Source organism: Sylvia atricapilla, chromosome 5 (assembly GCF_009819655.1).
Source record: "Sylvia atricapilla isolate bSylAtr1 chromosome 5, bSylAtr1.pri, whole genome shotgun sequence".
Classification (NCBI taxonomy): Eukaryota; Metazoa; Chordata; class Aves; order Passeriformes; family Sylviidae; genus Sylvia; species Sylvia atricapilla.
Genome location: NC_089144.1, coordinates 22121500 through 22148448, shown reverse-complemented (window position 1 = coordinate 22148448; position 26949 = coordinate 22121500). Strand labels below are relative to the sequence as shown.

General features: G+C 48.5%; 2 protein-coding genes across 2 annotated transcripts in view; both read right to left on the bottom strand.

The window, feature by feature from the left end:
* Window positions 1–1954, bottom strand: part of LRGUK (leucine rich repeats and guanylate kinase domain containing) — a 42085-nt gene extending 40131 nt beyond the window's left edge. Inside the window, exons 1-2 of the mRNA XM_066318746.1 lie at window positions 1775–1954; window positions 495–602 (exon numbers count right to left, since the gene is read on the bottom strand). Coding sequence (XP_066174843.1) covers window positions 495–602; window positions 1775–1954 — 288 coding nt within the window. The remainder of the gene's footprint in view (window positions 1–494; window positions 603–1774) is intronic.
* An 8588-nt stretch (window positions 1955–10542) lies between these two features.
* Window positions 10543–26949, bottom strand: part of EXOC4 (exocyst complex component 4) — a 303602-nt gene continuing 287195 nt past the window's right edge. The window contains exon 18 of the mRNA XM_066318880.1: window positions 10543–11797. Within this exon, the coding sequence (XP_066174977.1) occupies window positions 11560–11797 (238 nt within the window). The 3' untranslated portion in view covers window positions 10543–11559. The remainder of the gene's footprint in view (window positions 11798–26949) is intronic.

Genomic DNA, 26949 nt, shown 5'->3' with positions numbered 1-26949 from the left:
GATGCTGGAGCAGCCAGAAACCGGAAAAAATGCCAAAAAAGCCCCAACTTTGAAACAAAGTCAGGAAAAACGCCAGGGGAACAAAGCTGTGTGGAAAAGGGAGGGACAGCAGAGAGCTTTGAAAAGACACAACCACTTTAACTTCCTGAATGCAGCATTTCCAGGTGTTTTACACATTCCTCTACTTTTTTTAACTCCAGCTGTCTGGAGCAGGAAGATACATTTTTCTCACCTGAGAACTGGATAAAGAACAAAAACAAAAAAATCTCACTGCTGATGCTACTACATGAAAAAAAGAGACTAAAAACCTCCACTCTGGCAGTCAGCAGAAGCCACTCTGAGTCTTATCAAAAACCCTGTACATGAAACAAGCAGAGACAAAAATCTCCCTCTTGGCATGTTTTTTTTAACAAGGCCAACTATTTGCTATATAAAAAAAGGAAATATTTGTGCGGAGAAGCACCTTAAAGTGATGTTATTTTGCTTGTACTTACAGGAAGTGACAGGTGAAGATAAACGTACTCCGTCCCTGGGGCTGAGTAGCCCAAGGTGTGGAGACCCTCAGCAGCAGTGTCTTCATCCAACACCCCCTTCAACTGCTCCTAAAAAAAAACCCCAGGAAAAAGGGGAAAACCGATCAAGGACAGGTTTAAGAAGGGAAATTCATGGAATTCTCCTCTGGGAGAATCCAGAGGTTTCTGGGGTTCAGTTTGGAACAGGGTTGATAAAAGTCCTCAATCAAGTGCTGCTTCCAACCCTTCACCACCCCACTAAGAAAAAAATAAAGATTATTAGGAAAAAAAAATGAACCCTGCCCTCAAAACCGCGAAACACAAACGTGCCGTGTGCCAGCTCCATCCATTTGAGAAGCTCCATCGGGTTTTTTGCTGGGATGTTTAATTTTTTTCCCTCCTGGCTGAAGCACAGGACCCATTCCCCGAGCTGTTGAGCCCACTGATCACGGACGTTCACATCCCGGCAGATCAGCATTTAACAGGGTGCTGCACCCTAAAAACGCACATTATTGGAAGCCTTTTCCCTATTTGTTCAGCAGGAGCAGCTCAGCGCTGCTCTTCAGAGGGAAAAAAAACCTTTGCCAAAGGGGCTGCTTGACAGATGGCGCTAATGAACCACGGCGTGGGTTTAATGAGAAAACCAGCCAATGGTTTGTGAAATTCCTACGAGTTCGGAGGAGCCACGCGACAGTTGTTAATCTAGGGGCCGAGATAAATAATAGAGGAATTTCATTGTAGCACCTACGTGTTACACGAGTCGAAATACGAGGCGATGTTTTGTGGTGTCGGGATTTAAAACCCAGCAGAGGGCTTTAAAAAATTAAAATTCACACGTGTCCGTGGGGTTTATTGAAGCTCAGGGCTGGGAATTTAAACAGGAAACGGGGTTAATTTGGCCATACATGTGCCAGTTTATCCTTAATCCTACATGGCCAGAAGAGCTGGCAGTGCTGGGTTGGTTAATGGTTGGAATTCAGTCTTCGAAGATTTTTTTTTTCCAATCTAATTGATTCTGTGAGAGAGAGGGACAACGAGAAGTACCCTGGACACCACGGGGATGGAGGGGACCTTAAATACAGCAAACAGAAGAGGCGAGGGGACACAGCCCGAATTACCTGATGCCCCATTCACTCCCCCCTTCTTTCCCCCACATCCACACCGAGTGACGAGGGGGGGAAAGGGCAGTTCCCTGACAAGCTGTTCCCCTCCCCAGGGGACAGGCAGTTCCCCTCCCCAGCCAGGGGAGCCCTGGGCTGAACCTCTGAGCGCTCCGACTCTTTCTGCTCGCCGTCCTCCTCCTGCTCATCCTCGCGGTGAGGCGGGCCGAGCTGCGGCTGCTCCTCGGGGAGCCCCTCAGCGAGGGGCTGCGGCGACTCGTGAGAAGGACGAAGCCGCCTCCCGAGGCGGCCTTCTCTCCCGTCCTGCTCGCCGCCCGCCATGAGCTGTGATACGGAGGGAGGAGACGGAGGGAACTCCGCTATCGCTCCCGTCCCCGCTCAGGCACGGCCGCCGCCATTTGTTTTCGCGTCGCCGTGGAGACGGGGAGCGCCGCTGCCCGAAGGCGGGGATCCCGCCATGCACACAGCCAGCCAATAGGAGCGCAGAGCGTGCAGCGGTGCACCATGGGAATTGTAGTTCTCAGCGCGGACGGGCCTCGCTGTGCCGCCAGGCCGCGGAGCATCCTGGGAGTTGTAGTTCTCCTCCCTGAGGCAGCTACTGGCTTCGCTGCTGCCTCAAGGTGCAGAACAAAGTTATAAACGTTATAAATATGTCAATTTAAGGAGATAAAGAGGCGCGCAAAGACGCTTTGGCATAGACAGAGCCTTTACTGCCGCCTCAGTGTGTGGAAGGAGACCAAAGAGTTTATTCTACGTCTTTGGTCAACCATAAAGTAACCCAGACCCTCATTAAGCCCCATTTGCCTGTTAATATTGACACCCCTGAGGATGCAAATGGCGACTGTTTCCTCCACTGAGAAGGGCCAAAAATAGCATAAAAGACGGATTTCAGGGCGAAAAGACTGAAGGGGAAAACACCTCTTCTTGTTAGGGATCAGTAAAAAACAGTGTCTCTTCTCCTCCCCTAAAGGGATGACTTTAAGCGAGTTTTGAGCCTCCAGTTGCACTGGAGCAGACCTGGGAATAATATAAATATAAATATAAATATAAATATAAATATAAATATAAATATAAATATAAATATAAATATAAATATAAATATAAATATAAATATATCTCTGTTACTATACTTTCTGCCACGACACACCATTAACGCTCCATAGTTGGTGCTGAAGTACTGTTTTTCCTTAAGAAAAAGGTACCATTTCAGAAGTGATGGGGAAAAAAATCTATGTAATTTTGCCAAATTTTTGGGAAATAATGAGAGATGAGACTGTCGCAGCAGGGGAAAGCGAAATTATAGCTTTTGAGATATCTTTGCGTGTTGTCCTGTTTTTGTATCACATGTTTCTTACAGACACCAATCTGCTCCTAATACAAATTTGAAGTAAAAGTGCTAAAGATATTCAGGTTTCTGGGTCTAACATCCACTTTTTTTTTTTTTTTTTTTTTTTTTTTTTTTTTTTTTTTTTTTTTTTTTTTTTTTTTTTTTTTTTAACGTTGCAGAATGGGGTAAAATGAGAATGAAAAGGCAGAAAATAAAGGGGAAAAGAAGGAGAAGATGTCTCCAAATACAAGTCCCTGCAAGATAAACACTGGGAAAGAACTCACCCATGTGGTAAAACAATTTAATATCGGGGATGGGGTTATTGCAGTGAATTTCCATAAAGTGACACCCATCTTTGAACTGAGGTTCTTATTGCTAAGGAAAAAAAATGAAGAGGAAGTTATAAAAACTCCTTATGGACATTACTGGCTGATTTTTATCTCTGTGCTTCAGGGAAACATTATGATAAGCGCAATAAAGCCACCCCCAAATTACATCCTTTTATTATCTCGCCGGCCATAAATGTTAAAACCCTTTAATGGGAATTACTCCTTTCCCACCGAGCGCCCTGCAGCCCCCGGCTCCGAAGGCTCTGCTCCAGCTGCCGCAGAGATGGGCAACAAAGGGGAAGGCTGGAGAGCTCAGGAAGGACAGAAAACCCCGGAAGGGAAGGAGGAGATGTGTCTGGGAGTGGGGTTTGGGAAGCTTGGGGAACCCAGCAGAACAATTCTGGGACAGCAGAGCTGCAAAGCCAAGCAGGAGCTGCTCAAGGGCAGCGATTGTTTGCTCCCCGTCACGCTGCTGTTCCGAGCCTTCCTGATCTCCAGGGTGTTTCACAGCCCACCTCTGCAGGTTTTGCCTTCTGCAAACTGCAGGATCATCATCCCCTGCTTCCTTCCTCCACCAGGACTCCCTGTGACCACAGGGAATGGATCAGCCCCACAGGAGATGGGGCTGATGGGGCGCAGATGGTGAGATGTTTCCCCCAAATATTCCGTCTTGTTTTGAATTCCGAACGCTGCTTGGCTGCAGCGTGAAACGTTCCCCAAATTCTCCTGGCTCTGGAACAGCAGACACTGAATGGCCATTAAAAATAACCCCAAACCCCAGAGCTGAAGCTGTAAATCTGCAGTTATTGTCCTCATAAAAACCTCCCCACTATTGACAGAGGGAGCACTTCCTGCTCAGGAGCGTTAATGGCAAACACTGACCTTAAATACATTGATTTACTATTCAATTATAAAAACAATTGGCTCCCAAATCCGTGCCACATGCAAAGAAGATTTATGGGCAGCCCCCTGCACTTGTAAAAGCCCCACACAAATTCACTCAGCGGTTCATCAGGAAGCTCCAGGCAATAAAAGGACCCAGCTGGGTTGGAGGAGGAAACTTCAAAATGCTCCTGAGTAGGAAGAGAAGCGAGGTGGAAAGCAGGCAACTTAAATCCCATTAAACTCAGCTTTGCAAGTCCAGCTTTCTCGGTGATGGGGCAGAGGTGGGAATTTATTGGACACCTTCCCTTCAGCTTCTTCCCAGGGCTGTGCTCCTGAGATTCCTGTTGGGAGCTCATCCAAGCTCCTTAAATCAGTTGCCTGCAGCCAGTGGCTTGGGTTTACTCATTTTCCCGTGATCTCCTTGTGTTTCTTGCTGAACCTTCCCAAAATTCTGCACTGGAGAGTTGGTGGCAGGAATGTCTGTGTCACATCAGAGGTGGATGCCTGGAATGTGGAGAAGGCCCTGTGTGGGGACAGCTGCCAGAACACTGCAGGAATCTGGAAGGTCTTGGATGAGGGGTCAAGAGTGGCTTGGGACACCACAGAGTGGTTGAAAAAGACTGCAAAGGTCATTGAGTACAACTGTTCCCCAGCACTGCCAGGGCCACCACTGAGCCAAGTCCCCAAGTGCCACATCCACATGGATTTTAAATCCCTCTGGGGATGGGGATTCCTCTGGGCTGGACAACTCTTTTGGGGAAGAATTTTTTCCCAGTATCCACCCTGAGGCTCCCCTGGCGCAGCCTGAGGCCGTTCCCTCTCCTCCTGTCCCTGTTCCCTGGCAGCACAGCCCGACCCCCCGGCTGTCCCCTCCTGGCAGGGACTTGTGCAGAGCCACAAGGTCCCCCCTGGTCCCCCTTTTCTCCAGGCTCAGCCCCTTCCCAGCTCCCTCAGCCCCTCCTGGGGCTCCAGACCCTTCCCAGCTCCGTTCCCTGGACACGCTCCAACACCTTCTTTTCATGAGTGGCCAGAGCTGTCCCCAGGATCCCAGGGGGCCCCTCAGCAGTGCCAGCACAGGGGACAGTGCCTGTCCCGGGGCCATCCTGGGCCCAGCTCTCTCTCCCCTTAGTCCTGGCTCAGCTCAGGCTCAGCCTCCCCGTGCCCATCAGAGCCCAGCCGTGGAGAGGGGACTCGGCCTGGAGCTGCAGCTCTGCCCCAGCTGGGGCACAGAGGCATGGAAATAGTATTAATTAAAGTCACCACAGGCCTTTGGAATTGCTCAGCACCAGGGGCAGGATTACAACTGCTTTGTGTTTCCTTCTCCCAGCCCTGCTTCTCCTCTCCTGACAGTGGCCAGGTGCCACGGGATGAGCTGAGGCAGCCTGAGAGGGCATCTGTCCATGCCAAGCACATTTCATGCTGCAGCTCAGTAGAGGAATTACAAACACCCAAGTCCAGGGCCTGAACAGTCCAATTTTCTCCCCTGATTGCCACTGTGCCTCGGCTTAACAGAGTAAATAATGAACACCGATGCAATGAACTTCCCAATAAATCGCTCCTGATGAATTTTGCACAGGTCATCCAAAAGCAAATGTAATGATTATATGCTGGCCACAGCCACCTCAGGCTTTTTTTGTTCCCAGCTCGGTGGTTAGATCCAATCAGCAAAGGAAGGAATAGAAAATAAAGTAAAACACCTCGTTTCTGAGCACGCTCCCTGCTCAATGCAAAAGTGGGAGCTTGAACTGCAGGGCACGGGCAGCTCCAGCTCGGGTTAGGATGGAATCCTAATTTCCCAGCCAGGAATGAAAGAATAGCGCCAGTCCACCAAGGAGAGCTGTGTCTCAGAGAGCAACATTTGACTTCCTTGGATCTCAGCTTCCTTTGGAATTTATCATCTGTTTGGAGCACAGAGGCCTCAGAGGACAACATTCCCTGCTCTGCACTCACAGCCTTGGACATCCAGGCTCAGGCTGCTCCTGGGATATAACTGATCTGGGTCACTGTGATACCTTCAGTTTGAGCTTTCATGTTTTCAGACTCTGTGCTGCCCAGGGGTGCAGTTCTGAGCCTCACATTCAGTGTCACTCAGCTCTGCACAGAGCAGGGAGACAAAACAAATCCTTTTCCTGGTGAAGACCAAGGACAACTTTCAGGCCCAAAAGCACAAACAAGGGTGGGCTGAAGGGAGGAACAAGAACCTGAAGCTGTAATTGGACAATTAAACCCCAAGATGCAAATGGACCAAAACTTATAAAAGTGTGAGATCTTGTGACTGCTCGTCCATTTTGTGACCATTTTGGGTCCACCTTGAGTGTAGCCCTGGTCAGGCTCTTGTCCTGCCCAAGGTGTATCCTAAAGACCTTTTAATAAATATCTATGTTATTCTCCAGCTCTGTCCAGTCTCTGTTCCAGGTCAGCCTTCCCAAGGCATCAACTGGGTATTTAAAATGTGGTGGGATGAATCCTTGAGTAATAAATTCCTGGAATAACAGCACAGGCAGCTTTGTGGCCGGGGTCTGTGGTGGTGAGTGGGGCTTGTGTATCACAGGGTGTTCCACAGTGGGGACGAATCCCAAAGCCTCAGTGTGCACGTGGCCATTTGTGGTGTCTCAGCTCTGTAGAACAACTTCTTTCCACTTCAGAGAGAGCTCCCAGCCTGACTGTGAGCAGTAGAAGCGACATTACTGCAGTGTTAATTTCCTCTTGGCACCTCTTCCCCATTCCCTGTCTGAGTGCCCTCCCCTCCACTGCCATCCACCACAGCCAGAACGAGATTTGCAATTATGATTCATGCTAATAAAATAAAACTGCCGCAGTAAAAGACAAAGAGAGAGCCTCAGTGCAAGGGCTCCTCGGCAAACCTCTCCAGCCAGAGCTGTCTGTGAATGGCAGGTGATGAGTTTGGGGGAAATCCACACCTTGATATCCCTGGGGGGTCCATCCATCCATCCATCCATCCATCCATCCATCCATCCATCCATCCATCCATCCATCCATCCATCCCTGTCCTATCCATGCCCATGTGTGTACATCCAATGTATGGATTTATACCTGCCAGGCAGGTTTGTTTCATCCTTAATCAAGAGGATAAAGAGAGGGAAGAAAACCTCAGGAGAGGATGTGTTGGAGGCTGACACTCAAGACTGCGAAAGGAACCAGAGCAATTTGCTTTTCCTTCCCCCTTTCCGATTGTGTCTGGCACAGGCTTCGAGATCGTGGGATAATTAAAACCCAGTAAAGATTATGAGGCTGTAAAAAGGAAATTGTGAAACCCTCATGATCATTTACAGCCCCCATGGAAACATTTCGGGTTTGTGGTCTGGAGAAGTATTTCCTTGTCTCTTTAAGCACCAAAGGAGCACTTCCCTGGAATGATTCTTGGCAGAGCTGCTGGCATTTCATAGAGCTTTACAAAACAAAATCTCCAGGCTTTGTCTGTGAACTGCTGTGTCCTGCAGGGTCATGTCAGGACAGCAAAACGATTTGTGGGGACGATTGGTGCAAAGGAAGAGAATCCTGGAATGGCTGGGGTTGAAGGGACCTTAAAGCCATTCCTGCCATGGCAGGGACACCTCCCACTGTCCCAGGCTGCTCCAGACCCCAGTGTCCAGCCTGGCCTTGGACATTCCAGGGATCCAGGGTCAGCTGCTCTGCCAATTCCAGCCCAGCCAGGAATTCCTTCCCAAGATCCCACCCAAATCTCCCCTTTTCCAATCTGAAGCCATTCCCTGTGTCCTGTCCCTGCAGGCCTTGTCCCCAGTCCCTCTGCAGCTCTCCTGGAGCCCCTTTAGGTCCTGGAATGTTCTGGAAGCTCTCCCTGGAGCCTTCCCTTCTCCAGGTGAGCACCTCCACCTCTCTCAGCCTGGCTGCAGAACAGAGGGATTCCAGCCCTGGAGCAGCTCTGGGGCTCCTCTGGACTCCCTCCAGCAGCTCCAGGTCCTGCTGCTGTTGGATCCCAGCACTGGATGCAGAAATGGAGATGTTCTGTGCTCTTGTAAGAGACCCACAGTGAGGACTGGGTCCCTCCTGCTGATTTGGGGTAGGTCGTGCTCTGCACAGCTCAGATCGAAGGTAAAGGAGGGTCCCAGGATTTCTGCATGATTTGCAACGCCCTCTTGAGTTTTTTTTCTCTTTGGGAAACCATCTTCCCCTGCAAATGAGTTCTAAGTGTCTCATGTGACTGATTTCCATAGGCTGGGATGGAGAAAGAAGAACCAGACAACAGCAAAGGAAAAGTCAATGCTGGGAAGGCAGAAAAGTTTCCCAAGGGCTGTGGTGCTTTCAGGAGCCTTGAGCTTCTGTTCCGTCCCCAAGAACTGATAAATCCAGGACAGGCAGAGCCTGATAAAGCCAGACAGGACCATGAGGACACCTGAGCACCAGTGAGGGACTGTGGGACTCGGGCCAAACCCAAAAGGTGCTGGAGAGCACAGGACTTCAAACACCCGGTGACCAAATGTGCCCTCAGGGGACTTTCCAAGCAGCGCAGGAGTCTCTGGAGTCTCTTCTCCAGAGGAAGCCCCCAGGCGTGGCTCAGGGATGCTGAGGAGGGTGTGTGGACACGGTGACGGCATTGTCTCAGGAGTTATTTACTCCCAACCACAACAGCTTGTCTCTACCCACAGCCCAGCTTTGTAAACAGAAACTGTTCCCAAAATCTCTCCCCCACACCCACAGTATCTCCTGTTAGTGAGAGAGGCTTTGAAATAAACACCAACACTCGGGCCAGAGCCTTTACAAGGGGATATTTTCCCTCATATCCAACCTAAACCTTTCCTGGTAAAACTTGAGGAAGTTTCCTGTTGTTTGGGGGAGAAGAAACCAAATCCCACCTGGCTACAACCTCTTGTAAGGGAGTTGTAGAGAGTGAGGAGGCCCCCCCGAGCCTCCTTTTCTCCAGCAACTCTGTGTGATAAACAACCCAATTTCTGTGCTTCGAAATCACAACGTCCGTGGTGTGTTACACTCAAACACCCAACAGTTAAGAATATTTCGGATGACAGGCGTAATTGATGTCTGTTAACGTTAACACATGTAAAGCTGGATGATGGTTAATTACTAAATACTGCATCATCATCCCTGAGTCTGCAAACGGCTTGACAAACCTCCTTCCAGTGAGGACCTGGACACCCTTTGGTGGGAGTAAAACGTGGTTCATTCCAAAACCACCGTCCCAGGAAAGAATATCCAGTGAGGATCCCTTGATGAGGATTGTAAGATGGTGCTGCAAGGAAGAATCCTGGAATTATGGTTGGAAAAGACCTCTAAGAGCATCGAGTCCAATGCTCTTGTGATGTGGAGAGGAAGCTGCAGCAGGGAATGTCCATGGGGGGCTGGAATGAGGCGCTTGGAGTCTGGGTTCTCACATCCCACACGCTGCTCCTGCCTTTCTCCTTGGTGTGATCCCTGGAATATTCGCTTCCCTCGTGAAGGTCTGGAGAGGAGTGAGAGTCAGCTCTTGACAAGACACCAGTTAATTGTAAACTCTAATTACCTCAATGGCAAAATCTTCTCTTTCCCCTCCACCTGCTGTAGGTGAGACCTTGGATTTCACTGCTGCTCTGTTCACATCTTGCGGGGCTGGGATGGACAACGTGAGGAGCAGCTCAAGGAAAAACAGTTTAAATCATTTGTTTTAGACTCAAAAATACTCCCAAAGATGAGATTTCCCTGATTTTATCCAATCTGTCCTGGCCCTCACCAGCACAGCTGCTGGGTGGGTGGGAAATGTGGACTGCAAAGCCTGAGACCAGCAACGCAGAGCCTCAGATTATTAAGGAATTAATAATTAACCAGTTTCACACTGGGCCACAGCAGCCCACTCTGAATTCAGAGCTCCTCACACATCACTCCCACACCTCAAAGGGTCTGGGATGGGATTTCCTTGTACCAAGCAGCTCCTTTTCCCTTTTCCAAAGTCTGGGTTGGGAATATCCAGCATTCCAGGACCTACAGCACAGCACATGGCAGTGTCTGAGCAGGTGAACACAGATGTGTGATCCCAGGAACATCCCATCACCCATCCCTCATGGAATTCTCCACCCTCCTGCAAACCCATCAGGGAAAGGGAGGAACTCCTGCAGTTAATGGCCAACACAACATGAGGAAAACTTGGATTATGAATGAAATGAAGGAAAAATGACCTCAGAAGGTTCCTAACAACAAGAACTGATGGGTTCTGCTTCTTACATGGACGGTGAGAGCCTCCAGAGTTGGTCTGAGGTAGCTGAGAGTTGGACTGAATGACACAGAAAATCCCTTCCACACTCATGGGAGCCTTGGAGAACACTGAATTTGGGCCTGGAAAGGAATCTTTTAAACACCTCAGGAATGACAGTTCTTAAAAACAACCAGACAAACCACCCGAGCCTTTAATCCTTTAATTCTGCCATTTCAAGGTGGACACACAAAGCACCTACAGCTCAGAGAGCACTTTTCTCAGCACGGGAAACCCAGCTGGGTCCCCAGTTTTCTTGGCAAATACAAGTGCAGTGGATTCTGATTTTGGAGGAATTGGGAACCTTTTGCCAGGAGGATTTAGAGGGCAGAACTGGTGCCTCACGCCCTGGATTTAGTGCCCTCCTGCCCCTGCTGATCATTGGTGCTGAGCTACAAAACCCTGCCTGTCCTTCCAGTGACAGCCACAAAACATTTCGGACACTGGGGGGACTCAAAGATAATATTCAGAACAAGAGAAGAAAGGGGTTTTTGTTATTTTATACTGGCAGTTTTCTCCTGCATCCACCCGGCGCTGCAGGAGCCGGTGCCAGATGGCTCCGGGATAATGAAAGAGGAGAAATGGAAACAAATGGTCCCGTGTTTACCTCCCACGTGCAGAACTGGCTGATCACCACCTGAAGGAACAAACAATCGCATCTTTTAGCAGAGGAAACAGCAGAAAACTTCACGTGGGTACAGCTTGGAGACAGCGCTAGCAGAGCTCAGCAGGCTCCAAAAGAGATGTCCAAACCATCGAGATCCCACGTGTGATCAACAGCTCTGGGATTGACTGGCAGGGTGCCGATTATTTAGTGTGGTCTGAACTTTCAAGACCCAATTTTCCCTTCTTCCCACCTCACAGCTCCCTTTACATCTCGAGGCAAAGCAGCAGCAGCAGAGCGAAGCCAAACATCCCGCCCCAAACCCCACTGGGGCTCCTGCTGTGCAATCACTTCTGGGAGAACACTGAAGAAGCCTTACGTGGATACACATCAAAACAACCCCAAACTTTAAATGGCATTTCCCTCCTCACCACAATGCCCAGGAGATTTCCACTTTTCCTTTGATTAAAACAGAAAAATAAAACAAACCCTAACCAAAACAACAAAAAGAACTTGGAGGTGGCCCCCGCCGGCCGCAGGTGAGGTGTGTGGCAGAGGGCGTCACACGGTGGTGATTTTCTTGTCCTTGGTGGCCTGTTTGATGGCAGCCTGCTCGCAGATGATCTCCTTGAGGCGCTGCAGCCTCATGTTCTGCGTGGTTTGGTCCCCCACGCCCGTCTGGCTGCGGTGCAGCAGGTTCAGGGCGTAGATGTACTCCAGCTCCGTGTACTTCACGCCCTGGTCCACCACCAGGTTCAGCAGCTCGTCTGCTGTGTTGTACAGCATCTCGTAATACTGCCTGCAAAGACAGAAACACCCTGGTCAGCTCTGGGGCGTGGTGGGCCAGACCTTTACTGTTTGCAGAATTCCACGAGCTGTTGCTTTTATTCAGCAGTGCCACGAGCAGAGAAAGCTGAACAAAGCGCAGACATCTTCCTGCTGAACATCATCCTAAAATCTCAGAATCTTAAAGCTCTTCTTGTTCCGCTCCCTGCCATGGCCAGAGACACGTTCTGCCATCCCAGGTTGCTCCAAGCCCCAGTGTCCAGCCTGGCCTTGAACACTTCCAGGGATCCAGGGGCAGCCACAGCTTCCCTGGGCACTCTGTGCCCAACGTGGGCAGGTCCTAAAGTCAAAGTGACAGAAACCCCGTTATTGAGACTCACAGAATGGTTTGGGTAGAAAGAGACCTTAAAGCCCACCCCTGCTCTGATCTCCTCTCTTCTCCCCGCATGGCTGAGCCCTGGAAGCTTTTCCTGCCCAGGCTGATGGTCTGGGAAGGGTAAATCAGCTTCCCTGTGCCCACATAAAAGCCAAAAGAAAGTTTGGGGAGCTAAATTTGCTCTTTGGTTATGTTTTCTAAATTCATATAATTATTTATTAACCTATTTGTCAGATGATAAAATGAGCTTTTGATAACTTTTAGTTCTTTTTCCTTGGTTTTGAACCTCAACTTTAAAAACACAAAGCAGTTGTCCAGCATTGCATGGAGCAGACTCCCCTCACCTGTCCTCCATTTATTTATTCCCTCCATCCTTTACAACTCGCTTTCCTCAGCCACCTCTTGATAATCAAAAGAGGGTTTATAATGGCAGGGACAAACACACTTGTGAAAGGAAAATGAAGAGCCTAAATAAAAAATCACAGAACAAGAGGCTCATCCCGCTTCCCTCTTTCATATTTCATTATTTGATAACATCAGAGGCTGAGTCCATCAGAGCTGCCTGGGCGAAGGCAAACAGGAGAGCGTCTGATCAATATTTATTAATACTTTCAAAGACAAGGAAGGCAAAGTTGAGCAGACTCTGTAATGGAGTGAATAATTACTCATGCAAATCGGGCTTGGCCGCGGGCGCTGCCAGTGCCAGAGCGGCAGGTTTTTAATTGCACCCAATTAAAAATGCACACCTTGTGCTCCTTCCCTGCTGCCTCGCCTGCTCCCCTTTTATTATTTTTAGAGGAAATTTTTAATTAAAAAATAATCTGATCCTGAGAAGAGTGACAGATGAATCCCACGTTTGTGAGGTGCAGGGATTCTTCAGTCGGCCCAGATTTAGGACAGGTGAGGAAGGAAGGCGCTGTGAGGAGGGAGATGGGGCTGTGCTGCTGGGCTTGTCCAGAGATCAGTTTGTGCAGATTTACTCCTTTTTTGCCTTTTATTTCCTTTAAGGAGCTCTGTCACCTTGGGAAGGCCATGGATTTTTTTCTTTGAACAAAACTTTCCTGCCCCTGGATCCCTGGCAGTGTCCAAGGCCAGGTTGGACAGGGCTTGGAGCAGCCTGGGATAGTGGAAGGTGTCCCTGTCCATGGCACTGGATGATTCTGGAGGTGCCTTCCAACCTAACTCATTCTAGGAATGTGGGAATGATGGGAACAAAGTGTCCCAGGGACTCATCCCAACAGAGAAATCCTTTTATTTCCATGTTTACTCTCAGCTTATCACTGATTTGTGTTCTGCTGAAAAGCACTGACAGGATTCGTTGGGCTGATCTGACAGGACAGATTCTACACACAAAAACATGGGACAGGTTCTTAGGGAGCATCTCTCCCAAATTCCCATGGAATAAGAATTTATAATCCTTTTTTACAAGGGAATTAATCTGCTCCAAGCCTTCAGCTCTTCAGGATGGTAAAAAAACTTCTCCACTGGCATCCAGCCCCGGTGTTGATGGCATATTTTGGGGAATGAGGAGTGAAGGACTGCCTGAGGGATCCCAAATCATTAGTATCCTGATCATACAGGATAATTAACTAATTGTCACGGTTTGGATGACAAGGATTTGTTAATTTTTTTAAAAATAAAATCCATTTTTCATCTCATGAATTCACATCCCAACCAAGACACCCATGGCCTGTTCCTCTGACCACTGGCAGTGGGTCCAAAGCTGCCTTGAATTTTTTGGGGGGGCATTTTTTAGGACAAACCTAAGAGCAAATACACAAAACTGAACTCTCCCTGCTCCCTTTATCCATCTGGAAAGGCCCCTGGAAGATCCACCAGGACACGAGGAACAGCTCTGTGCTAAGAGCAGACAGGGAAGGTTCAATATCCCTGCAATGGGATGGAAATAAGTCCCAGCTGCAGGAAAAAAACATCCCATGGGCAAACCAAAAGTACAGAATCCACCTGACCCCTAGACCAGTTTGTTTTGTTGGGTTTTTAAGCAGCACTTTTGACAGAAAACAGCAAATTGCCAACCACAAACCCATTTTGCAAGGAGTCATTTTAAGCTTGTGTATCTATAGATATCCATATTAAAAAATGGTCTCTTGAACTCTGTTCTTGGAGAAAGAGAATAAAAATTAAGGAGCTTTCTCATTTAGGGGTAAAAAAATCTGGGGAAAGGCAATCAGGATGAGCCCAGCTCCTCTGAGGGCTATTAATACCATTCTCCATTTAAATGCTAATGTTCACCTCTAACCCAAAAAAAAAAAAAAAGTTCTCAAAAGGTGGCCAGGTGAATTCCAAATGAAATCCTGATTTCCCTGAGAATGACTTGATCTCTTCTTCAGAGGAGGACCTCGGTGTGATGTGTCAGAATAAAGGATCCCGCATTAATTATTCCTTCCTGCTCTAGCTGGGGGCCTGCTCTGCATTCGACAGGAACGGATTGGCCGGGCAGGAATTCCAGTCTGGGAGCTGAATTAGCCAAAGGGAACAAAAAAAAAGAGAAATATAAATTCTGTTCTTTACCTCCCTCTCTTTTAAGGGATTAGCGAGGTGCTTTGGCAGCACCCGGAATTGCTGCCCTAATGGGAAAGTCAAAAAGGTTAAGTAAGAAGCACTTAGGGAAAATCTGCATAAAAACTAAATGAGGGGAGAGGAAGACAGGACAGAGGGAAGATTTTATGGTGAGGGTGGGGAAGGGCTGGGATGGAATTCCCAGAGGAGCTGTGGCTGCCCTCAGATCCCTGGAAGTGTCCAAGGCCAGGACGGAGCATCCTAGGATAGTAAAAGGTGTCCCTGCCCATGGCAGGGGGTTGGAATTCGATGATCTTCAAGGTCTTTTCCAATCCAGATTCTGTGATTTTATGAAAAACCACCAGAAGGGACAAGCAAGAAACTGAAGATGACAAAAAAGACCAAAGCTGTGGTTATAAAATTACTCAATTTTGATATTTGAAGATCATGCTGGAACCATGACATTTAAATACAGATGAGTGAGTGAAGGGGAAAAAAAAAGGAAAAAAGAGCAAGAAATGAGGTGACTTCAGTCAAGTATTGCAGAAGAAATGGATTTTCAGGCCTGGCTTGACCAAGAAAAAATCCCATGGGGCATTTTTCCCTTTGGAGTTATTAGAGGTAGGAATGGGCAAGAGCTGAGAATGGTTTCAGGGCACAGGATATGGGGCAGGAGAGATGAGTTCCAGCCAGGAGTTTGCAAAGATAATTCTGAAAGCCCGGAACAGCAAAGGAAAATGCAGGTAAAGCAGCAATTACTGTAATTTCTGCACCTCGTGAAGGCTGTGGGGATGTTTGCACACACGTGTCAGTGAGCAGCATTTTAAATCAAAAATCTGCAAACGTGGGAGCTGCCGGTTCTGTCTCTGAGCTTCTGAAGATGAGACGGAAAATAGAGATGGGAGGTGACAACTGCATCATGGTTTTTCATGGAGTCATAGATGGTTTGGGTTGGAAGGGACCCTAAACATCGTTAAATTCCAACCAGGACACCTTCAGGCTGCTCCAAGCCCATCCAACCTGGCCTTGGACACTCCCAGGGATGGATCCACTTCCACTTTCCAACCACTCATCCTGAACTGCAGCTACAACCCTAAAATAAAGGACATCACCCTCAGGACACCATTCCCCCAGGGAATGTCAATCCTGATTGACTTTTCTTCAGATTTCTCCCCTGATTTTCGATTAACCCGGAGCAGTCCCAGTGACAAGGACAGGAATATTCTGTGCCACCAGAGGAACCCAAAGTGCTTCAGGGGAGTTCACATTAGGGATGTTTTTGGTGTTCTGCTCAACCCCAGCTCCTCTCAGAGACCACACCAAGACCTGGACACTTCTCCTGCCTGCCTGGGGTGAGGAACAAACCCCTCCATGGACTGAAAAACCCCCAAAATGTTCCTCTCACTGTGATCTCCATCTTCTCTGTGCTCACCTCATCCACAGCCCCTTGGAAGCAGCTGCCCCATCACCACACCTGGCACCACTTGGGGCAGGAGGCACAGATGGCTCGGGGGCTGGGCTACCATAAGAACATAAAAAAACCCCACTTAAAAACCTAAAATGTGCAAACTTCCAAGATGGGAAATGATTTGGGAAATAAAACAAAGCAGGGGAGGAAGAAATAAAAGTGAATTTTGAGTACAGTGGTGCTTCACGCTCCTGTGGTAGCTCTGCAAATCACAGCTCTTAATAAATAATCAAGGGATGGAAAGATAATATTGGGGATTTTTTTTTTTTTTAAAAAGCAGGAAGAATAATTAAAATTAAGTCATTTATCCAAGGCTGGAAGAAGTATCAGAGACGGGAAGCCCTCACCCCTTGCTCAGTACCCACACAGGGCTCTGATCAGGTACAGAGCCAGGCAAGAAAAACAAGTGTATTTATTCAAAAGGGCACAAGCTTAGCCTTCTAATTAGAGACAACCTCGTTAGAAAATCCAATTATATTCCCTTTTAAAGTTTAAACCACAGAGACAGCGTATGAAGCCCTACATACCAATCAGCTCACCTGGGGGTTTCTTTTTATACCGATGAAGCCACTCTGGATAAACCCTCCAGCCAACACCTCTGGGTGCCACGTGCAGCTCTGTCACTGGGGTTGCCACCACTGCAGAGCTTTTTGCCAAACACAGACGAGAAATCGCCTCTCAAATGCAGAATTAATTAGCAAAGGGAAGGGTAAGGGACGTGCAGAACATCACCACCCTTCCCAAAGCTCTCCCCTCCTTTTTATCCTGCTATTTATCTATTATTTTCTCATTAATATTTCCTTCTCCCTTCCTCCCCGGGTTGATCACTTGGACAACACTGCCCTGCTGGGAACACGAGCTCCAGGGAAGGAGATCAGAAGGAAATTCCTCATGGAAAAAGTTGGAAAACATTGGAAAAGGCTGCCCAGGGAGGTCTGGAGTCCCCATCCCTGGAGGTGTCCAAGGATGTGGCACTCAGAGCTCTGGGCTGGTGACAAGCTGGGCATCCACAGCTTGGATTCTGTGACCATGGAGGGCTTTTCCAACCTCAGCAATCCTGGGATTCTGGGCATGGGGATCTCTGAGCATCCTCACGTGCATGGAGCTCTTAAAACCCAATCCCTGAACACCTCCCAGCGTGCAGAGGGACACGGTAATTACACAGCTTTTCAAAGGAAGGATAAATCCATTACAGCCATTAAATAATTCTTCAAAAAAACAATGTCTGAGCCACTCCTTGTAGCTCCAAACCGGCTGATCCTAATGAAAGATGGAAATTCTTGCTCTCCAAATGGAACTTTATAGGGTATTAAACAAGCACCCTCAGCACTTATCTAAATCTTTAATTAGTTCTATAATATACTGATGATATCAAGGCTAATTAAATTTATACAGATAAAGAGCAATGAAATTCTAGCCAAGTGAGCTGGAAAGTACATATTAAACAGTAAATTTAATGGCTCAGGAAGATAAATGCAATTCTGTATAAAAAAATTAAATTCAATTTACATGTTGTATTAAAATTGATTTTGGGTGTGCAAATGATTGGAAAAGAATCTTTTAAATAGATCAGTAAAAGTGTTAATCTGACCTGTCCAAATATTGGTTATTAATGCCAGCATTTGCAAATAAGCCACACACATTTGCATTTTACTGCATATAGTAAAAAAAAAATTATCTATACCATCTGCCAGTTTATAGGGAATATTAAGGGATTTTTCCCCTTGCCTCATGCATAAATTGGAGAGAACATGGAAATGAATGTAGCCTGAAAGAAGAGGGAGTCAGCACTTCCACGGAAAGTGCTGCAGAGACTGCTCCAGTCAGCAAAAAATCCCACAATTTTCGCTTCCCTTTGGGAACAACAATCACTGTGGCCAACCCCCAGCTGTATTTAGGATCCAGTGATGTGGAACTGGATGGGACTGGGGAGGTGCTCAGTGGTGCCAGCTGAGCTGTGATAATCCAGGAATGGTTGGGAGCTGCCGATGGGTGAAGGACACGATGGGATCCCACAGTGGGATGGGGACAGAACGGTGAGCTGGGGCAGGAGCTCAAGCTGGACCCTCAAGTCAATGTCAGCCTGTGGTAGGTTGTGTGTGGGTTCCATGAGTCAATGTCAGCCTGTGGTAGGTTGTGTTTGGGTTCCATGAGTCAGTGTCAGCCTGTGGTAGGTTGTGTTTGGGTTCCATGAGTCAATGTCAGCCTGTGGTAGGCTGTGTTTGGGTTCCATGAGTCAATGTCAGCCTGTGGTAGGTTGTGTTTGGGTTCCATGAGTCAATGTCAGCCTGTGGTAGGTTGTGTTTGGGTTCCATGAGTCAATGTCAGCCTGTGGTAGGTTGTGTTTGGGCTCCATGAGTCAGTGTCAGCCTGTGGTAGGTTGTGTTTGGGCTCCATGAGTCAATGTCAGCCTGTGGTAGGTTGTGTGTGGGTTCCATGAGTCAATGTCAGCCTGTGGTAGGTTGTGTGTGGGTTCCACAAGTCAGTGTCAGCCTGTGGTAGGTTGTGTTTGGGTTCCACACGTCAATGTCAGCCTGTGGTAGGTTGTGTTTGGGTTCCACGAGTCAATGTCAGCTGTGGCAGGTTGTGTGTGGGTTCCATGAGTCAATGTCAGCCTGTGGTAGGTTGTGTGCGGGTTCCATGAGTCAATGTCAGCCTGTGGTAGGCTGTGTTTGGGTTCCATGAGTCAGTGTCAGCCTGTGGCAGGTTGTGTTTGGGTTCCATGAGTCAGTGTCAGCCTGTGGTAGGTTGTGTTTGGGCTCCATGAGTCAATGTCAGCCTGTGGTAGGTTGTGTTTGGGCTCCATGAGTCAATGTCAGCCTGTGGTAGGTTGTGTTTGGGCTCCATGAGTCAATGTCAGCCTGTGGTAGGTTGTGTTTGGGTTCCATGAGTCAATGTCAGCCTGTGGTAGGTTGTGTTTGGGCTCCATGAGTCAATGTCAGCCTGTGGTAGGTTGTGTTTGGGCTCCATGAGTCAATGTCAGCCTGTGGTAGGTTGTGTTTGGGTTCCATGAGTCAGTGTCAGCCTGTGGTAGGTTGTGTTTGGGTTCCATGAGTCAATGTCAGCCTGTGGTAGGTTGTGTTTGGGTTCCATGAGTCAATGTCAGCCTGTGGTAGGTTGTGTGTGGGTTCCATGAGTCAATGTCAGCCTGTGGTAGGTTGTGTTTGGGTTCCATGAGTCAATGTCAGCCTGTTGTAGGTTGTGTTTGGGTTCCATGAGTCAGTGTCAGCCTGTGGTAGGTTGTGTTTGGGTTCCATGAGTCAATGTCAGCCTGTGGTAGGTTGTGTTTGGGCTCCATGAGTCAGTGTCAGCCTGTGGTAGGTTGTGTGTGGGTTCCATGAGTCAATGTCAGCCTGTGGTAGGTTGTGTTTGGGCTCCATGAGTCAATGTCAGCCTGTGGTAGGTTGTGTTTGGGTTCCATGAGTCAGTGTCAGCCTGTGGTAGGTTGTGTTTGGGTTCCATGAGTCAATGTCAGCCTGTGGTAGGTTGTGTTTGGGTTCCATGAGTCAATGTCAGCCTGTGGTAGGCTGTGTTTGGGTTCCATGAGTCAATGTCAGCCTGTGGTAGGTTGTGTGTGGGTTCCATGAGTCAATGTCAGCCTGTTGTAGGTTGTGTTTGGGTTCCACGAGTCAGTGTCAGCTGTGGCAGGTTGTGTTTGGGTTCCATGAGTCAATGTCAGCCTGTGGTAGGCTGTGTTTGGGTTCCATGAGTCAATGTCAGCCTGTGGTAGGTTGTGTTTGGGTTCCATGAGTCAGTGTCAGCCTGTGGTAGGTTGTGTTTGGGTTCCATGAGTCAATGTCAGCCTGTGGTAGGTTGTGTGTGGGTTCCATGAGTCAATGTCAGCCTGTGGTAGGTTGTGTTTGGGTTCCATGAGTCAATGTCAGCCTGTGGTAGGTTGTGTTTGGGTTCCATGAGTCAATGTCAGCCTGTGGTAGGCTGTGTTTGGGTTCCATGAGTCAATGTCAGCCTGTGGTAGGTTGTGTTTGGGCTCCATGAGTCAATGTCAGCCTGTGGTAGGTTGTGTTTGGGTTCCACACGTCAATGTCAGCCTGTGGTAGGTTGTGTGTGGGTTCCACACGTCAATGTCAGCCTGTGGTAGGTTGTGTGTGGGTTCCACGAGTCAGTGTCAGCTGTGGCAGGTTGTGTTTGGGTTCCATGAGTCAATGTCAGCCTGTGGTAGGTTGTGTGCGGGTTCCATGAGTCAATGTCAGCCTGTGGTAGGTTGTGTTTGGGTTCCATGAGTCAATGTCAGCCTGTGGTAGGTTGTGTTTGGGTTCCACACGTCAATGTCAGCCTGTGGTAGGTTGTGTGTGGGTTCCACGAGTCAGTGTCAGCTGTGGCAGGTTGTGTTTGGGTTCCACACGTCAATGTCAGCCTGTGGTAGGTTGTGTTTGGGTTCCATGAGTCAATGTCAGCCTGTGGTAGGTTGTGTTTGGGTTCCATGAGTCAATGTCAGCCTGTGGTAGGTTGTGTTCCATGAGTCAGTGTCAGCCTGTGGCAGGTTGTGTTTGGGCTCCATGAGTCAATGTCAGCCTGTGGTAGGTTGTGTTTGGGTTCCATGAGTCAGTGTCAGCCTGTGGTAGGTTGTGGTTGGGTTCTATGAGTCAGTGTCAGCCTGTGGTAGGTTGTGGTTCGGTCCATCATGTCAGTGTTCACCTGTGGTAGGTTGTGGTTCACCTGCAGTGTTATGTCTGCCTGTAGTAGTTGTGCTCAGGTCCATTAAGTCTGTAGTAGCTGTGGTCAGGTCCAATAAGTCTGCCTGTAGTAGGTTACGGTCAGGTTCAACAAATCAGTGTCAGCCTGTAGTAGGTTGTGGTGTGGGTTCCACAGGTCAGTGTCTGCCTACAGTAGGTCATGGTTGGGTCCAACAAGCCACTGTTCACCTGTAGTAAATACAGTTGATTCCAACAAGTTGGAATCAGTTGATCTCTTTGCCTGTAGTAGGTTGTGGTCAGCTCCAAGAAGTCAGTGTCTGTGCTGGGCTGTGGTTGACTCCATCAACTCAGTGTCTGCCTGTAGTAGGTTGAGATCAGCTCCATGTCAGCCTGTAGTAGGCTGTGGTTGGCTTCCACAACTCAGTGTCAGCCTGTAGTAGTTGTGGCTGGGTCCAGTAAGTCTGCCTGTAGTAGGTCATGGTCAGGATCAGCACATCAGTGCAGTAGGCTCTGGTTGGGCTCCCCAACTCAGTGTTCCCCTGTAGGGTCATGGTCAGCCCCTGGTGTTTCCCCAGGGTCTGGGCAAACAGCCCCAAGTTGTTTCAAACACCACTCCAAGTTTTTTGCTGGTCACCTTTTAATTTGCTTTGAACGCTGTGGTGGCTTCCAAAATTAGGGAATGGAGGTTGTTTTTGTGGACGAGCAAATCAAATTTGTAAGCATTTTTTGTTGATCGCATTAACGTTTTTCCTGGAAGAGTTTATTTTTTCTTTATTCTCTTGCCTCATGGCTGTATTTTTTGTCTCCTGGTGCCTCGATCCAGCCTGGAAACTGCTGAGATTGGGAAAGGACCTGCCAGGCATGGAGTTATCCAAACCAGGAGGGAACAAACCCCTGCAGCAGCCTCCAACCTGACCCAGTGACCCACCTCATCACTGCCACCACCACCACGGCCACCCAGGAGAAGAAACAGAGCAGAAAGAAACCAGGATGGGTTCAGTGCCAAAATCTGAGATGTCCGGAAAGTGGTGGACATCAGCATGGAACTGTGGATGTCCTGGATGAGGGATTAAGAGCTTTGACCCTCTCCTCCTTGCTTTCTGTGCTGGCCACTGTCCTGAGAAACATTTCATCCCAGTTCTCAACACTTCTCCTGCTGCTTGGAAACCTCCAGGTTTGAGGCCACAGGTTTTTGTGGGCAGCTGCTGCTCTTTTCCAGCATTTGTGGTTGAAAATGCTTTTCCCTCTCCATCCTTCTGAAGGCGAAAGTTGTATTTAGAGGGATTGAAACCCACCACCCCTAAAAGAGCAGCTCCCACACTGCTGTGTGCACTATTTCTGGCTGCTCCTCGTGGGCTTAGCTCCAATCATCCCAACTTTTTCAGCCAACAGAGCTTCACTACAATAATTTTTTTTTGCCAGAGAGCACAAATCTGACCATTTTAAATGAAAATACTATCAAGGCAATGTCAGTGCAGGGTAAAACCCGGAGTTCATGGGGTTTCTATCTCCACTCTCCACAGCAAAAAAAAAAAGGTTTTACTCATGGAATATCTTGGAGTTGCACCCCTTTGTTCATCCCTTTTTATGGACAGACTCCACTGCAGTGCAACAGCAGCTCCTTGGGAACAAAACAGCTGCCCACAGAGTGAGAAGAGAACCCCTGCACTGCTTCTGGATGGTGGAGTAGTTCAGAGCCATCAAAAGCTCCGCAATTCTCAGAACTGCTTTTCATCTCCCCCAGAAACGCGTCTTCAACTGCACAAAACCTCCAGGCTCTCCAAAGGGCTCTGCTGGGAGAGCTGAACCTGGAGTTTTCCGTAGTAATTTATTAATTTATCAACCTCCTGCAGTTCCCGTTTGAGAGTGTCCTGAGCTGCTTTGGAGACACCGTGTCCAGAACTTCTCCATCCTCTCAAAGGCTGCTTGGAGGGTGAGGAGGAGCAATGAGCCCACCATGGTCCCCTCCCACCTCATCCTTTCCGTGGTTACGGGGCCAGAGGGAAGCTCCTTGTGTGTCCAACAACCATGGATCCACCCCACAGAGTCACGGAATCATGGGATTGTTCAGGTTGGAAAAGCCCTCTGAGATCATCCAGTCCAACCATTCCCAGCACTGCCAAGGTCACCGCTGACCATGTCCCCAAATGTCACATCCACATGGATTTTAATCCCTCCAGGGATGGGTATTCCAGCCCTGGCCTGGGCAACGCTTTGGCTGAAGAGATTTTTCCTAATACTGATGGTCCTTGAGTAACCTCCCAGATTCCACCCCTGAAAAGCCCCTCCAGGGACTAAAAGCACATTTTTCCTGATGATTCCCAAAATCTTCACATTTTCCATGAAGGAAAACTGAATTTCCTCCAGTGCCCCACTTTAAACAGATGGCAGAAAAATCCACCCATTTCCCACATTGGGCTGGTCTTAGGAAAATAACTGCAAAGGCACTGAATCCTATTAGAAAAGCCATATTTTATATCTTGCTTCTTCCCAATCCAAGCTGTTCCTCACCAAAGCATCAAACTTGCTCTTATTTGCACTTCTTTCCTTCTCCTCTTTGTTTTTCCACACATGACAACGTGGAATCCGTGTCTGATCTACAACTTCCTTGTGCACTTGAGAGCCCCACTTCAGCTTTAGGTGTTAATGCACCTCTGTGACGTGAGGTGGCAGCTGAATTTTAGAGCTTCTCTGCATTATTTGAGCTCAAATCTGGAATACAAATTATAAAATACAAGGGGAGCTTTACAGCCTTCAGGAAAATTGGAGTGGGAGATGATACATTGTACGTAAATTCCTGAATATATCTAAATGTTGACATCATACGTGCGTGTGTGTGTGTATTCACTGCAGTGCTCTGGATGTAATTATTTAAGTACCTCCCTAAAAAACCAAGAATTGAGGCATTTAGACTTTACCTGAGTGCACGGATTTCTCCTGGCTGCGAGGCCCAGGTTCATTAGAGGACAGATTTAATTGCCACATCAGAGTTTGTGGTGTTGCTATCCGACATCTGACGCGCCAAAGTTCAGGGACGCCAATCAGGCGCGGTGCAGATGCCACTCTGCAGAATGTTCTCAGACAGTCTCCATCTGTCAGATATGGTAATCCCTGCTCCCCATCAATAATTCACCTCCCTCTCTCCATGTTTCCCGCATTTGAGTCGGAATTTTTAATGCCAGCCCCAGCAGAGGCTCCACCTCGGATAGACGGCGTTGCCTGATCTGCATTCCCTGCTCATGCCTGCCCCAGAGCCTCTCGCCTTTGGCACTTCAAGAATAATTTCTCAGTTTATTTGTTGGGGGTTTTTTCTGGTCTTTTAACTGCAAAAATCACAGCTCTCCTTTTGGGCCGTCTCATCTCACTTGAGGGTGGAAGTCAGAGGGTAATGATGGCAATCACACCAAAATCCAGCCCGGATGGAGCACACCTTTCCCGGGAAAGCTCCTGGGGAACACCATGGGGACAGCTGAGTCCCCCAAACGAGATGTTACTGCACAGCTGAAGAGGGAGGAAAGAGGGTGATTTGGAGCTGTTCCTCCATGGGTTAGAAAATGCTGAGTGATATCTTGTCCCCGACTGACTCCATGGAGCCCATAAATCTTGGTTACACCCCAAACTCTTTACAGCCTTAAATCCCTAAAGAGAATTAATTGGGGGAAAAAAAATGGAAGGCAACTTTTTACACAGGCCACAGATAGTGACAGGACAAAAGCAAAGTTTTAAACTAAAAGAGGTGAGATTTGGATTAGAATTTAGGAGGAAAGAGTTTACTGTGAGGGTGGTGAGGCACCTGGGACAATGGGAGGAGTCCCTGCCCATGGCAGGGGTGGCACTGGATGGGTTTTAGGGTCCCTTCCAACCCAAAGCATTCCACAATTCTGTGATCCCAGAGGCGGGAGATGGCTGATGGTTGAGAACATTCCCTGGCACGAGGGCAAATTCCCCCCAATAATCATCCATCCTTCAGCACCAGTGACAAAGGAAGGTCCCAGTTGCCCCCAGCAGCAGCAGCCCCACCTCTCAGCATTTGAGAGGTGAAAAAAAAATCTTAGGACTTTCTTTGGCCAAGGGGAGTAAACCCTGAAGATAAGAAGTGATAGCTGGGAATGTGACAGATCCCACCACCTGGAATGACCAGCACATCTCCAGGCGTGGATCCTCAGCAGAATGGGAAGGATGAAACTCCTGGCTCCAGAATGCAGCTGGTGGAAATCCTTATTTAGGATTATTTAGGATTATTTGGGTTCACCAGCTGAATGTGTGGTCTTGCACCAGGACTCACCACCAGCCCTGAGTTGGCTAAAACCTCCAAGCCAGACCAAAAGTGAATGAATTAAAGATCTTGTTGATTAAAGAGTAAAACTGTAGAGGAAATGAAGGAATGTATCTCAACCTGCCAAAATTCAGGTGTCCAGTGCCATCATTTCACCACCATGGTCACCACTAACGCTTATCTCCAAGTGCCACATCCATGTGGTTCTGAACTCCTCCAGGGGTGGTGACTCCAGCATAGCCCTGGGCAGCTGTGCCAGTGCTTTATAACCCTTTTGGGGGACAAAAATGTTCCTAAATCCAGTCCAAACCTCCCCTGAATCACTTACAGACTTGGAACCCTGCCGTTCCTGGGCTACACCTGTTGCCATCCCTGCTCTACCCCACTGCTGTGTCACGGCTTGACCATGGTGGTCCTCTCAGTTCTGCTGCTCCTGTCCTTCCCTCAGTTTCCCTTTTCCCTCCTCTATCGCACCAGGAATTGGCCCTGGGCCATTTCTCTCCCTCTCTTTTCCATTTTCCCTTCCCCTTTTTCCCTCCTGAGCCCATTTCCCTTCCCTCACCTCACAAGCCCTGCGCCCAGACCTGGCCATGTCCTCACTGTCCCTTTGTGTCCCAACACCGACATTTTCCTCCCTCCCAGCCATTCCCTGCCCGCTCCCACCCCTTCCGAGGGACACATCTCTGACTCCGGGTCGGAAAGCTTCACTCCAGGCTTAATCTAATTAAGAGAGAGGAGAGAGAGCGTTGGCAGATTTGACTGCAGAGCCAGAGAGGTGAGGAGCAGTGACTCCAGCACTGTCAGCCAGCCCCGGGATCGGTAATTCCCGAGCTGATAACGGGGTCTGAGGCTCTGCGGGGCCCTAATGAGATCTGACTGTCAGGGCAAAGCAATCTGCTCCTCCAGCCTTGCCCGGGCCTCTCTGGGATGATGCCACCTCCTGTGAAAAAGGCAGGACATTTTCCTAATTGCTGCCATTTGCAGGTGGGAGCCAGGCGATAGAGATGCTTCTCCAGCTGACAGTCCGGTGTTTACCTTTCCTTCAGCTGCAGGCAAATGCCTGGGATGGCTGCTCCTCACAGGCTGATGGTTCTGCCTTTCATTTATTTTATTTTTGTCATTTCTTTTTTTGTGTGTGTGTCTCACACAAATTCTCTTCCTAAAAACCTGCCCTTTCCCTGAAAGCTGCTTGGGAATTTCATCAGAACCTCCCAGAACAGGATCCAGCACAGAACCCACCTTTGAGAACAGGAGAAAAAAGCAGTTTCTAACCCAAATAGGAGAGCCAAGGTCATATGGGATGGCTCAGACATGGAGTTCACATTCCCACACACTCACAGTGGGATCTGTTCCCATGGGATGGCTCTGGGTGTTTGCTCAAGCTCAAGAGGGTTGGGCTCTTCTCCCAAGGTGGCAAAACAAGAGGGAACAACCTCAAGCTCCAGGAGAGGTTTAAGTTGGATATCAGGGAAAGTTTTTTTCCCCAAAAGGGTTTTCCAGCCTTGGTAGAGTCCCCATCCCTGGAGGGATTCCAAAGCCCTGTGGATGTGGCATTTGGGGACAGGGTCAGTGGTGGCCTTGGCAGTGACAGGTGAAGGGTTGGGCTCGATGATCTCAGAGGGCTTTTCCAACCCAAATGATTTCCCAAATCCAAACGAAGACAATCCACTGAAGCCCATTCCTTGTGCTGGGAGGTGCCACTCTTTGCTACTCTAAAGCAAAAAAACCCTTTAATTAAGGAAAACCAGCGGAATTTCCTGGACTTCCACTGGCTCCCATTTCCATCCCTGCAAGCTGCTGCCTCCGTGTCTCCAGCCCAACCCCTCGTGTGATGCTGGATGTGATTTCCAGAGCCTGGAGCTGTGAAGTG